The sequence below is a fragment of the Poecilia formosa genome, unplaced genomic scaffold, assembly GCF_000485575.1.
Source record: "Poecilia formosa unplaced genomic scaffold, Poecilia_formosa-5.1.2 Scaffold134, whole genome shotgun sequence".
Classification (NCBI taxonomy): Eukaryota; Metazoa; Chordata; class Actinopteri; order Cyprinodontiformes; family Poeciliidae; genus Poecilia; species Poecilia formosa.
In genome coordinates, this window is record NW_006800073.1 from 955,497 (window position 1) to 969,857 (window position 14,361).

General features: G+C 37.3%; 1 protein-coding gene and 2 long non-coding RNA genes across 9 annotated transcripts in view; 1 reads left to right on the plus strand and 2 right to left on the minus strand.

Annotated features, from left to right (window-relative positions):
* LOC107837328 (uncharacterized) overlaps nucleotides 1-14,361 on the plus strand; it is a 30,553-nt gene that overhangs the window by 14,289 nt on the left and 1,903 nt on the right. For 2 of the 3 annotated variants that reach the window (XR_001663341.1, XR_001663340.1), the window contains exons 2-3: nucleotides 3,152-3,352; nucleotides 14,289-14,318. This is a non-coding gene — a long non-coding RNA (uncharacterized LOC107837328). Of the gene's footprint in view, nucleotides 1-3,151; nucleotides 3,353-4,198; nucleotides 4,400-14,288; nucleotides 14,319-14,361 lie in introns of those variants that run through there. The other variant, XR_001663342.1, reaches the window with a different exon arrangement.
* LOC107837329 (uncharacterized) lies at nucleotides 5,676-7,485 on the minus strand. Its single transcript, XR_001663343.1, has 2 exons — nucleotides 7,236-7,485; nucleotides 5,676-6,029 (listed from the first exon to the last, which is right to left on the minus strand). It is a non-coding gene; the product is annotated as an uncharacterized LOC107837329 (long non-coding RNA).
* LOC103144956 (protein kinase C and casein kinase substrate in neurons protein 1) overlaps nucleotides 11,924-14,361 on the minus strand; it is a 19,766-nt gene continuing 17,328 nt past the window's right edge. For all 5 annotated transcript variants that reach the window (XM_016676421.1, XM_007562147.2, XM_016676419.1 and 2 more), the window contains exons 9-10: nucleotides 13,815-13,894; nucleotides 11,924-12,712 (exon numbers count right to left, since the gene is read on the minus strand). In XM_016676421.1, coding sequence (XP_016531907.1) covers nucleotides 12,603-12,712; nucleotides 13,815-13,894 — 190 coding nt within the window. In that variant the 3' untranslated portion in view covers nucleotides 11,924-12,602. The remainder of the gene's footprint in view (nucleotides 12,713-13,814; nucleotides 13,895-14,361) is intronic.

Here is a 14,361-nt window from a genome sequence, read left to right on the forward strand (position 1 = left end):
GCAGCAAAAAATGATCCAGAAAGTAGAATTACATATAAATTTAAACTTTCAGCATCTCTGGTTGGCCTGACAACCTGTTACCGCGGCAATGGACCGAAACTATTGCACAGGATTGTATCATAGCTCCCGTCAAACGTGTGCGTCGGCTCCCTTTCTCTGGATTTACGTCGACTGTCAAGCTTTCATGCACCTGTAAATCACCTGAACTGTACAACACTTTCCTCCACTTAATTTAATTAACGATTGGAGCGGCAGAAACCCTGGAAGGAGCCGAGCGCGGCATGAATCTCTTCTGGCTGGACGTTTCCCGCCTCCGTTATAGATATGCGAGTTTGTGCATTTGGGAGCAAAAAGGTCTGACTCACTGAATGTTGTTGCAGCTGATTGTAGCAGTATTCAGACAGACACTCGGTTTTTTTATTACCGTTTTATAACCTACTCTGTCGCGTCTCATCCCATCCTGTCCCTCGGCGCTGCAGGAATTAATTAATCTAATAATTTAGAGACTCTCTCTTGATTGAAAAATTATTTCTTAGAATTACTACAATAATTACTTGGCAGTATCACCCTGTTTGTGTGTCGGTGTGAGTTTTTCTGTCTCGCTCCTTCCAATCTTCAGTCTGCGTCCCCAGAGGACAGCAGCCGGCCTAGACTAATTTTTTTTGTTCAGCAGTGACACACTTTGGTCTATATTTCATGTCACTTTGACTAAACTGCCCCACCGTTGAGATGTCCACATTAAAGCTTGATGCACTCCTCTTGTATGGATTCGGCTGCCATGCCAGCAGAGCACTTTGCCTTGAGAGAGAAATTAAACCCCCGAGGTTGTTCTAAGAAAGATTAAATGGGGAAAGGGGGCGAGAGAGAGGGAGAGAGAGAGCTCGACTCATGGGAGGGGCGCTACCCAAATATAGAGAAACCTGCCAAATGGCAACAGGGCGTGGGCGAAGAGGCTGGCCTCTGCTGATGTGCATGTCTGTATATGTGGGTGTGAGCTTGAATATGTTATGAGGGGTTTCTTTTCTAGAGAAAAAAAAATGTCACACACATGCGCGAGTCTTTCTGCACGTGTTGATCACATGCAAAAAAGATGCAAAACATTTTAAAAAATAAACACACCCTTCTTCAGGTCTAATAACAGTTAATGACAGGCCCACTTCTTGCCCAGTGGGAAGGTAAAATGACATTTTTAATGCTCTCCAGTCATTTTTTCTTTATTTTACCGAGTTTCTGTGCTGCGTTTGGCGTAGCTAGCTAATCACAGCATCCTGACTGACAGATTGGAAAATGGCCAGGATTGTCCAGGACTGCATTAAACTGGATCAGATCTTCTTTGACAGAACTGTGTGACTTTTTGTCATTTGGAAGATAAAGATCTGAATCAAGAATCATATTAGGAGTTCCTCAAGGCACCGTACTCGGCCATTTCTATTCAACATTTGTATAATTTAATTAGCTTAGATTACAGAGCACAACAACGTCTCTTAGAATATCTACACACAAAACACACAATTTTATATTTCTGTGACACCTAGGGTTGGACATTTATCGTATTGTTCATCGTTTATCGTGATAAATTTCTTAAGAATTTTGATTTATCGAGTCACATTAAATTCCAATCAATGATGCTTAAACTCCCTGAAACTCTCCTTACAGTCAGGATTAATTGTTCCTAGTTTCTCCAGTGTTTCGTCAATGAAAGCATCAATAATTCAAAAATCCAATTTAGTGACACAAATCACATTTCTTCATGACGGATGCCCAAAAAATGAGTTTGTTTGGAAGTTAAAAATCTGAATCATCAGGGATCATATCAGGGGTTCCTCAAGGTACGACTCTGGGGCCGCTTTTATTCAACATTTATGTAATTTAATTGGCTTAGATTATGAAGCACTACAACGACTCTCAGAATATCTACACTCATAGCACAGCTTTATATTTCAGTGACACCTGGGGCTGGACATTTATCGTATCGTTTATTAGTCATTGCGATAAATTTCTCATAAGAAAACAAACCACACGTTGCAATTTTGGTCCCCAGTCAAAGTCAGGTGTGAAAACATCCTTAAAGTGAGACATGTTATGTTTATTATTAATAATCTGTTGAGCTTTTCTGTTCATCTGAGTTTAGAATCAAATAAATAACCTGTTAAGGCTTTTTTTTTTTCATTTTTTGTGTCAGATATTTTCATGTTGCAACTTCAAGAAAGCAACAGAAGGAAAAATGAAGCAGTAAACAAAAAGTTTACACGGAAGAGCGGATGAAAGGAGCTAGAAAAGGGAAGTGTTTCAAAACTCAGAGCAGAGAGAAAAGGTTTGTTTGTTGCATCTCATGTTTGGTTACTCAAGCTAATGAGCGGCAATTAGACGGCTGCCAATTAACTCTGCCCATCAGACTGAGACGGAGGTAAACGAAAGCAGAGACGTGAGGGAAGAAGTTGGAGGTTGTGGGGAACCAGGGAATAGTTAAACGACCCGGGAATCACAGGCGGTGTTTTCTTCAAGGGATGTTCATGCGTGCATTTGCATGCAAATGAGGCGGGTGTGCATACAGATGGGGCTGTGTGCGTGTATCCGTGTTCCAGCAGAGGGAGCTGTGTAGACCCATGTCGCCGTTAGTGCTCTACATGACCATCTGGCTCTCACCGGCAGGCTGAACCTAAAGTTAACCCCCTCACTGCCGGAGTCTGCTCCACCTATGTGGAATAAAAATAGACCAGAATGTCTGAGGAAGCATTCGGACAGATATTTACCTGCTTTTCAGATGTTTTATGCAAGTTCCTGATCACTTATTGACCAATAATCGGGGATATGAATGGGTGCTGAGTGGCTCTGAATCTTTTCTGGCAGAATGTTTGCTGACCAGATTGTGTGTGCGCTTCAGGCAGCGGAGGCAAGAAAGCAAATGGTTAATTTCTCATTCTGACTGCTGATGCAGTGTTCCAGCTGAACCCATCAGAGAGCCTTTCACTCACTCACTCACTCACACACTCACTCACACACTCTCTCTCACACATACACACACACACACTGTAGCGTAGAGCGCTCGTCATTCTTCTGAGTAGCCCGCTGACCCCGCTTTAATTAGGCTAATTGAAATGGGAGAATAACCATTTTCCTGATTGCCGTTTCTTTTCTTTTTTCTGGACAGTTTAAAATGAAAAGCATGCTTACACAACCAGAAGCCCCTGAGAGTTGGATGACATGATGACCCTGTTGCTCGGTGCGGAAGACTTTTGGCCGCTGCTCTCTGGATCTGGAGGCGTAATTCCTGTCCGTCTGGCAGTCGTTTTGACCGCCATGCATTTGTCTTCTGACATATTCTGGCTTTGTCCACTGCAGTCCAGCTTAGGTAATACATAATTAGCCTGACGCTAACAAACGTGTGCTGAGAGTAAATGCTTTCAGATGAACGCTTTCATTATTTTCTTATTATTTCAATCAATACTTCCATCCATTTTTCAAGGTAGAGTATCCAAAAACTGTAGCACAACCTCAACAAAATTTTATTCAAGTAAAAATTAGCCGTCAGAGAAATTACTCGAGTAAAAAAGTATTTGGTAAAAAGGCTAACCAAGTACTGAGTAACTGATCAAAACATTAATCACATAATATTTAAAAATTACATCATCAGATGGACCAAAATATAAAGTTATGTGGACATTTTGACATTTTAAAAGGTCAAATACATACAACGACCTTGATGTAGTTGTTTTGTTGTAAAGATTTTGTGGCTACTAAAACTTTTACAACCATTAAGAATAGTTTGAAATACTTATTAATACAAAATATTAAGCATTTTGATCAAACAAAGTTTATTTCCTTAGGGGTCATTCAGGTGAGCTTGTCATAAGTATGCAGGCAGAGCTTATTTTAGCTTAGCTTTACTTAGCTTAGCGGATTTTAGCTTAGCTTATTTTGTCTGATTTTATGTTGTTTTATTACAGTTTGTCTTGTTGATCTTGACTTATTGTAGCTGTGTGTGCTTCATGCTGGGTTGATTTATCTTAGTTTAGCTGATATGCTCTGATTCCATCTTCTACCAGCTGATCTTAGCTTAATTTATCTGATCTTATTTTACCTGGGAAATCCATAGATAACCTTCATTTATCTTAATTTCTCACAAACCTATTTTTACTCAAGTAAATAATTCCATTTAAAAAATTATTAAAAAGACCTTCCTGTCTTCTTTTCTCAGTGAACAAACTAGTGAATTATTCCCACCTGTTGGACTGGAGTAAAACTGCAGACCTAAACATGATCGGGTTCGGGACCCTAAAGCGCCATCCGTTAAACTGGCTTCACTCCAGCCGCGTTGCTGTCTTGAAACCTTATTGTTGAAGACTTATTGGTGATCTGTGGATTGGATGCTAAATAAATCTCTGCTCGGTGCTTCAGACTCCCTTCACCATTTCAGTTATTGCCTCTGCATTTCCAGGGAGACTTTCTCTCTCCAGAAGGTTCAGTCGTAAACAACTATCAGAATTTTCCAGAGATCCTGATGACAAATTGGTGGCTGGTCTGCTTTTTCCTATCTGGAAATCAATGAGTCTGCCCTACTGGACTGCAGCTCTGACCGGGTCGCCTCCAGAACAAATGTGAAAGAAACAAGTTGGCTTGGATGAAAAAAAAAAAGACCCGGGGCTGAAACGATTAATCGAATTAATCGCGATTAATCGATTATTAAAGTAATTGTCAACTGATTTAGTAATCGATTAATTGTTAACTGAAATATACAGACTCAAAAACAGGTAATTTTCTGAAAGAACATCACACTCTGAGCTTTAATTAAGCCAAAACTGTACAAAAATATACACAATTTTTATTTAAGATATTAAAAAAACCTTTGTAAATATATTCTGCCCAGAATATAACTATCCTCAAGTGGCATAGTTTTAGCTTCACCCGGGACAAACTGAAAAATAAAATCTATTAACAGGCACATTTTGCATCCAGTTATTAATCAGTTAATCCAAGAACAGAGCAGAATGCACTGAGCTTTTCACACTAAAGGAAAAAGCTACGCTGTTGCATTTTCTTTTTTTAAAATTAGTTCAAATGTTTCTTTATGCATTTCTAATATTGCATAAAATTAGCTTAAGTGGTTAAACAAAAAATCTGCCAAATGTGCCAAATTTTTTTCATTTGATTAATCAATTAATCGTCAAAATAAATAATTACTAAAATAATTATCTACAGCCCCACTCATTAGGCAACATCCTGCAATTTTAGACATGATTTTTTTTAACTGTAGATGCATCCTTTGCTATATTTTAGGCAAGAAAATGTTTTTTTGTTTGAATTTATTTGAATAAATGCAGTAGAATTATTTGTTTATCTGCATCTTTTAATTAATTTCTAATATTGTATGAAAAGGGCTTAAATGGTTACATGAAAAATATGGACTTTAAAAAAAATCTGATTAATCAATTAATCGTCAGAATAAATGATTAGTTGTTAAAATAATTAACAGATTAATTGATAATTAAACTAATTGTTATTTGCAGCACTAAAAGGTTTAAATATTCCTGTGCACACAGTGAGACGACTGGCCTGAGAAAAGGTTTGCTTGTTGCGCGTCTGAAGGTTTCGTCTTACCTTCAGCACAAACACAGGCAGGCCGTCCTTCAGAGGCAGCTGCTGCAACAGCAGACACAGCTAATCACCTCGTCGTATAATTTTAAACATTTATTAAATGTCCACATTATCCACATATGAAGTCATTTGCCCCTGGGGATCTATGTGATTTCCTCATTAACTTCTCGAAATGTAATGAGTCACGGAACCGAGTTCTGTGGCTCTATTAATTATGACCCGTCGCACAAGCTGCTCACCATGGCAACCCGAAGTTCTGCCTGTCACCACGCAAAAGACGAGGGTATGAAGAGGTTTTTTTACATCATGCAGCCGGCAGAAACGTCTCTCCCCTCAGTCAGGCCTGCTGGAGTCGGTGGCGCTGATCTTTTAGCTCCCTCTGCTGAGGATTACCGGTAGATCCTCCTTCAGGAGCCGAGAAATGTGAACCAGCACTGCAAAAACACAAAGTCTTACTGAGTATGCTTCTCTAGTTTCTTGTGCAAATAGCTTATTATACTTGCAATAAGACAAAACTAACATACAACTGACTTCTCAGAAAGCCAAAGGAGCATATTTTAAGTCAATGACTATTTCACTTATAACAAGACATTCTTGCCATATTTTAAGTTAAATAATCTTCCAGTGGAACAAGTTGTTTTTAAAATCAACATTAAATAATTTTTGACTCAAAACAAGCATCTATATCTTTCAGAGAAGTTACTTCTGAATTAGTTTCGTCTTATTTCAAGAACTAAGAGATTTGCATTGGAAACTAGACAAAAATACTTCATAAAATGTTGTGTTTTTGCAGTGCATTGCAGAAATACTGAATACTTATTTATCTTTTTCACAAGTACTTCAAATACAAACGCAAAGTTATGATAGTCAAACAAAAGACAGTTTGTTTGAAATAATAAACTGCAATAAACTTAATTTAGGTTCATTTTTAGAACCACATTTTGCTGCTTTCTTTACAATTCTTTAATTAGATTTAGGGTTTGACTTTGACTGGACCATTGGAACACATGGACATGCTCTAATCTAAGCTAATTAAGTTTATTGATGTAGCACAATTCAGCAACAAGGTAGTTCAAAAAGCTTCACATTATAAAAACGCAAAAAAGTCCTAAAAAAAAAATCATACAGTCAACAATCTAATCTAAGTTCTGATTAACTCTAAATATTCAGCTACACTGCAAAAACACAAAGTCTTACCAAGTATTTTTGGTCTAGTTTTCAGTGCAAATACTTCAGCTAACTTGAAATAAGACAAAAGTCACAAGTAAAGATGTAGGAGCTTGTTTTAAGTTAATTTCTTAATATTGATTTACAAAACTACTAGGTCCAGTGGGAGATTATTTCACTTACAGTAAGTAATTTCCCCCATGCTATAAGTGAAATTATCTGGTCTATATTCACTATTATTTACTTAAAATAAGCTCCTATACTGAAAAGATACTTGGTTAGATTTGTGTATTGTTGCAGTAAAAAGCAGTGGTATGCAAACCAGACGTGTTTGATAATTTAACGGCTCAACGAACCAGAATCAAGTGATGGTTCATTACCAGAGTGGAGATGCACCACATAACAGGTGTAAGCTAATTTAACATTTACCACCAAAATTAAGCTAACATACAGAATAGAATACATAAGCATACCTTGTGCGCCTTCTTCCCAAACATTTAGGAGATGTTATTGTCCGTATCATCCGTTTTTAAAGATTAAATCCAAGCTAACGTGTCCGCTGGCTGTTGTCGGTAGCCTCAGCTAGCATCAGTTAGCATTCATCTCTCCGTGTGGTGCGTAGTCACGAATTGGTACAATACTAAATTCCACCAACATATGTCGGTAATACAACAAGGAAGTTATAGAAAAAGAAAATGTCATTAACTATAAATAAATAAACATTTTTTTCTCTTTGCGACAACTACAAGGAAGTTGCGCTAGTCTTCTTCTGAGGTTTGTTTCCTTCAGTGGTTCTTGGTGCAGCGCCCCCACAGGCGAGGAGGGGAACAGCTTTTTCTATGGGTTTGTTTCGTTTGACAATGCAGTGTGAAAGCGAACCGCAGCAACTGAAAATGTAACAAATATTGCACTTTTGGCCCCCAATTGAACCGACTACATTTTAAAAACACTTTAAAATCAGCTGTGTTGATTGCTAAATAATTTAGCATGCTAGCTCTAAGAAGCTAACACTTAGACACCAGAGGTTTAAGGTTTAAGCATCTCTACATTTTCTTCCTTTTCTACTTAAAAATACCTTATCAACCCCAGAGAGAAATGAAATGTTTTTACATTGCGGATTCAGAGAAAATGAAAACAAATAAAAATGCAAGGTAGGTTTTTGTACTAAAATACACAAATTAATTAATTAATTTATTAAACCTGCATCCTCAATCACTCTCTAAATAAAAAATTATGATAATAAAGTCATAAAATAAAATAATTCAAACATATAAAACGCTTTTTAGGACACCCATACGCTAATCTGGTGATATGACTTTTTGCATTATGTCAACTTTATTCTCTTAATTTTAAAAATTATTCTCGAAATTTTATTTATTTATTTTTTTTCTTAGTATGGCCCTAATACTGCGTCGTACATCTCTGAAGAAAAGTTTTTATAAATAGCTTTAAGAGCTTGTGTAAAGTTGTGCGTCACAAATGGGGTTCTGGTCGGAGAGTGGGCGTCCACATGTTGACCTCGATGAAATCAGCTATGAAATATCTGCAGCTAAGTGGCATCTAATTGAATATAACGCAGCTATTAGCATGCAAGGTCTTTCTCTCATTATTTCCAGTGACAAACAGGAGCCTGGTAATGGCGTGTTTACATTCTGCCTCCACAATAGAGTGAGGAAGAGTTAATGAGCGGAGAGCGTCGCCAGTTTGCATTGAAAAGTGGTTTATTTACAGCAAATGTCATGATTTTAACTGCAGACGTGTGTTCCTATCGGGGATGCACTTGGCATTTTTCTAGTTTCCTTGTTAACCAGCCGAAGCAGAAAGCTCGCCTTCAGCTCTCAGTAATGTATTGGAGAAAAAAAGAGACCGAGCGCTGGATTCAGACCAACTTTCTGCATCACCAATTACAGGCTTTGTGTCTAAGTGGCCGAGCGCTGAGGCTGCCAAATAAAAGCTCATGACTTATTCGTCTCTTCTCATCTTGGCCTGTTTTTGCTTTGATATTCATCAAAGCATCAGGAGCAATCGCTTCTCTTAAAAAAAAAACAAAAAAAAAACGAAGCAGCGCTTCTTTAAAGATGATCACGATGGAAATAACCTGATCTGTGGACAAACGCCAAAAAAATAAAACCCAGACGTCTTCATAAAGAGCTGGCAGCGCGCTTCACTGCAGAGGGACAAAATTTGGTTCGTCATCCCTCAGAATGTTCTCCTTCTGCTTGCTGGAAGTAAGATAAATGGTGATTTCCTTCAAAGGCACCTTATTTATTCCACCTAAATTAGCTATCCACTGTAGATATATGTTTCTACATGTGAAATAAACATTTTTACAAACTTAAAGGGGAAACCATTTTGCAAAATTCACATTTTGCACATTTTTATACTTCCATTTAGGTCTCAACTGCTTCTAAAACAGGAAAACTGGAAAATGAACAGTTTCAAAAACCTCACGATTTGTTACCCAGCAACCCAAGCAAAGGTCCAAATTTTGGTCAGCTGGTTTAACCGCCGTGTAATGGCTGCTGGAAAAGACCATTTGTCTGTTAACTTACCATCCAGAAACCACTTCCTGCATTCTCGTTGGTTGTGCAGGAGGCCCCACTTCTGCTTTTCAAGATGTATGGTTGTATAATTGTGCATCTGTTTGCAGCCATTTTCAGGTGCAGGTGTAAAGGTTGAGTTGAGAGGGCGTGGCCCTTATTTCATTTATAACATGGGGAAAATATCTTGGTATACGTAAAATAATCTGCAATTGGGGGTGGTACTTTTTTTGTACCAATATTGAGGAATTATTGACAAGCTCCAATATTTTGCAGAAAAGTAAGAAAAGACTTAATTTTGGCCAAAAAAATTAACTTTAAATTATGGATTTTCCAACAAAATCTTTACTAATTTTTGTTGTAAGGCTCATTTAACCTTGTAACAATTAATCATAAGGCTGGAAAATAAATCAATAGCAATATATATTGTGATACAACTGATCAATATAATTTTTTATACAATGTTCAATAATCTCAATGAACTTCACGCCAGAACCGCAAAGCATTCTGGGGAAAGACTTTAGCCGACTCTCTCACTGCCAGCTAAGCTAGACTGGTGAAATCAACCAACTCACTTGCTCTTTTCTGGTTGCCTAGCAACTCAGTCACTCTGTGGTTACCTAGCAACAAACTGTTGAGTAACTTACGTAGCAGGAGTTTATCCGCTTAAAAATAATTTTAAAAAAACAGTGTGGAGTGAAAATATGACCAAACAGGAAAGGTCACACAATCAGTTTGGCTGCATTTCAGATATTTAAAACAAAAAAGTTAATTATGGATATGAAACCCTTATTGTGGTACGCTAAAATCGTCCAGCCCTGATTACGCGTCATCAACGCATTCAAATGAACACGAGTTTCTATGTTCACTCCGCTTTTACCTGAAACTGTGGTGGGGAAAAAAAGGCAACAAAAATGTCTTGAAGTGTGAAAATCCCTTCCAGGGGGAAATCGTCATCTCCATTTCTCCAAACCAAAACAAGCAGCTCTCCTGCGTTTTGCTGGAACTGATGTGAAAGCTGCGTCACTTCGGCTCACCTGAACACCAGCGCGGCAGGTTGCTCTGCTGTGAGATCGTCTGTCTGTGACAAACAGGATCCTGAGGGGACCGACGCCATGACGCTGTCACACACACAATGAACACACCTGCTTCTGTTTTTAGCATCAGAGTTTATTTCCAAAAGACATGAAGGCTGCGAATGTATAATTCTCACATGACAGATAAAAGTACAAACATGTATATATGTATATAGAGGAGTAGCTAAGCAAGGCAAAGGAAGCTTTTAATGAAAGGCGTTTCCTTACTTTGGTAAAGATTGTCTCTGTTTCACAGAAAGTCTGAAATATTAGCTTAATCTTGAACACTGTAAAAAAAGAAAAACAAATCTTAAAGTATTTTTCTAGTGCAAATATCTTACATGAGAAATAAGAAACTTGCAAGTAACTTTTCAGCAATAAATTAGCTTTTTAATAAAAGCATTGATTAAAAAGCACTAGTTCAATTGGCAGATTATTTCATTTATAACATGAGAAAAATGTCTTGTTAATCTTTCTGATATGGAATTAATGACTTAAAATAAGCTCTTATATCTTGCTGAAAAGTTACTTGTGAGTTTATTGTCTTATTTCAAGTTTACTAAGAGATTTGGATGAAAAACTAGAACAAAAAATACTTGGTAAGATTTTGTGTTTTTGGAGAGTACATGACCAAATCCACTCCTAACGTGAAATAATACCAAGTCCTGTCTCCAATTTTTCCCCAATAAAAAAAAAATGCTTTCAATTTTTGGCCTTCACTTGATACCAAAATATGAAAAATACTGGTAATATTTTTGGTTTCTGCAGTGAAGAAAAAGCCAGAAATATGTCCGTTAATCTGAGGTCATAGCGATGATTACGCTTTGCAGGCAGCAGGCGACACATTTGGCTTCTTTTCCATGAAGATAAGCGGTGATGGTGGAGCAGATCCTGCCGGGTTGTTGGAGCAATTTGAAGACTGAACGTCAAACTTTACCGTTAAAAATAATCCAGAGATCGAGAGCCTGAGCTTTAGATTCATCTAAACTTTTAACGTGGCACCAAAGATCAAAACGTTTAACAAACGGTTGGCTTTTCACTCGGCTTGCATTACAGTTGAGGCAATGCAGAAATGTTGAGTTTTGCTAATTCTGCACAAAATAATCAGCTAATTTAATTTCATTAAGGTCAAAGCAGCAGGTCACTATTAGCACTGATTAGTCGTGATTAATTGATTAATCGGCATTAAAGACAAACATGAAGGAAGTCCCTTCTAGAAAAGGTTAAAACTTTCATGTTGAAACGTTTAGCTGCACTGAAGGAGATTTTTAGGAAACTACAGAGCAGTGACGTAGTTTCTGCAAACTAAGAAAATGTAATCCAAGAAAACCAACATATTCTGCAGGAAGTGCAACAACAAAATGCACAATAAAGTATTTCTGATTTATGGCAAGAAAGATCTAAACTCCCTTTTGAACCTGGGAGCAACTCCAAATGCAGAAAACCAGAATGTGTCGCCATTAATTAGGATTGAGTCCAGAAGTTTCATTTATTAGGTCAGAATAACACCATGTATGAAGAAGAAGGCTGAACGCTTCAGGCATCTTTGCTTAAGTTTTGTTTATTTTCTCCTAAAAGTCTTTGGAAACATGAGAAAGTTTGCAATTATTCGTCAGATTACTGTAGAAATCTGCCATGGCTGCTGATTTGGAGACGTTACGGAGAAATAAAGCGATCAGAGAGTTCATATAAAGCTCCATAAAGAAGCTGCAATAATTGGCTCTGGTTTATGTGATTGTTCCCTTGCAAGCAGAGAAGTGGAAAAGTGGAGGTGAAATGCACTTTAGGTATTAAAGCCCCACAAATTAAGACGCACTTAGTGTCACTTCATTGAAGGGTTTTTGTTTTTCACCTGGAGGCTCCAAACATTTCTAACGATTTTCACCTTCACTTCTGCAGCTGCTTGAGTTTTAAAAGCAAAGTGAAAAAATGAAACAAGATAAAATCTCAGTCTTGTAGCTTCAATGCCAAACGTTAGCGTGACTTTATACTCCAGCATATAGTTGTCATGGTTACATAAAGGGATCGCTTGCTTGTATGTTTGTCTTAAAACATTCATTAAAATCCTTCAGGAGGTTAAAAAAAACGTACAAATCTGTTTGTCAAAACAGGTCAAAGGTTTTCGTGTTTGGAAAACATCTGGGTTTTAACTTTTTAATGTTTCTGCTCAGAACCAGACGCAGCACCAGGTTTTTTTTACCCATTTCCATTCGGTTTGTGGAAACTATACGACCTCCACGTAGTTCGCCGGGTAAAGCCCCTCCCAGCCTTCGTCCTTCTTCCCCCGACACCAACCCTGATCATCCTCATCCTCGATCTTCAGAAACTCCTCACCTGCAGAGGCAGAGAAACTTCTTACTCTCACATATTCTGGACCGCTTCATTTAATTTTCATGGATTTATTTAATAAATCTGGTGCAAAAGGGAAACTTTGCACCTTTGTTGCACTTAATTTTATTTAGAGGTGTCAGATTAGATAGAAGGGACTGAAAATGGATCCTTATCACACATTTAGTAAAAAATATGTTGAAGATTATGAATAGCTTTGCTTCATTTTACACTGAAGTCACTGAAACATGACAGCTTTAGTTAAACGAGTCTCAAATTATTTCCATCTAAAGTTTTAGTCAAAAATTCACAATAATCTGGATTATTCAGCTCATCATAAGAGGAAAAATGAGATTTATCTTCCAAAGTCCTATTGAGAAACAGGACATTGAACTCGTTTATTCATGTCAGTTTCAAACTAAACATTTAATTAACGAGCTAAATATTTAGCTTTAAACTAAAAATCTGGCTTGAGAATTAAATATTCAGTTTTGAAGCTAAACATTTTCCGTATTTTCTGCACTATAAGTCGTACCAGACTATACGGCGCACCGTCGGCTTTTGAGGAAATTGAAGGTTTTTGGGTGCGCCTTATAGTGCGGAAAATACGGTAAATGTTTAGCTTAAAACCAAATATTTTATCTTTAAATATTTTTTAGAAGCTAAATATTTATATTATTTTGTGAGTCTAATGGGTTTAAACTGACATTTAGATAAATATGAACGTATAACATGGTGAAAATATGACTTTAGAAAATTAATCAATATTTGTTTTCTCTTAAATAAATAATCCAAATTATTGCTGCTAATTTTTAAAGTGCGACTTTACAAACGGGACCCCATGGACTAAACTTTTTGTTAACCTCTTTATTGCAACGCGTTCTTAATGAGCAGCAGCCAAGTCGCCATTTTGAAACAGAATAAACCGACTTAGTGTTGCTTTAAACTTCTGCAAGAAGAATCTTATAATCTTTAATTTTTAAAATAAAAAATCGATAAAATAATCAGTTCTTTTAGATTTTTGTGGCTCACCCAGAGCCTGATCTAAAAAGCTTGAAGGTTTTCCATAAAAAGATGTGAAACGTGGCAAATGAAGCTGCTCGTTTACCTGCTTTAAAGGAGAGTTCATCCGTCTCCTGACCAACATAATCGTACAGAGCTCTCACTCTCACGCCGCCAATCATCACACTGACAGGAAGAAACACAAAGTTTGATCACAACAGGCAAAAATAAACTCAGATATCCATCTATAGATGGAAAGGTACATGTTTGTACATTTCCTCCCTCCAAACCATCCATCCATCCCCCAAAGTGCCTTTAAATTCCACTTTTTCATTTTATTCAGCAGCTGAACGATTGACCTCAAACGTCCAAACTGGTTTTGGTATAAATAAAGTAAACCAACATAATGGTAGATCAGATAAGAACAGGATCAGAGAAATGTCTGGATTAAATTTAAACACCAGGAATATTTGACAGACCAAACAGCTGAATCATGACCCCAACAGATCCACTAACCTCTTCTCTATTGTTCCTTTCTTTTTCTCCACCTCCTTCTTCCCCTTTTTGCTTTTCTTCTTAGGTGAATAATCCTTTGAAAGATTTGAATAAGGTTTAATTTAAAGCCACATAACTGAACTTCGCTGTAAAAGTCA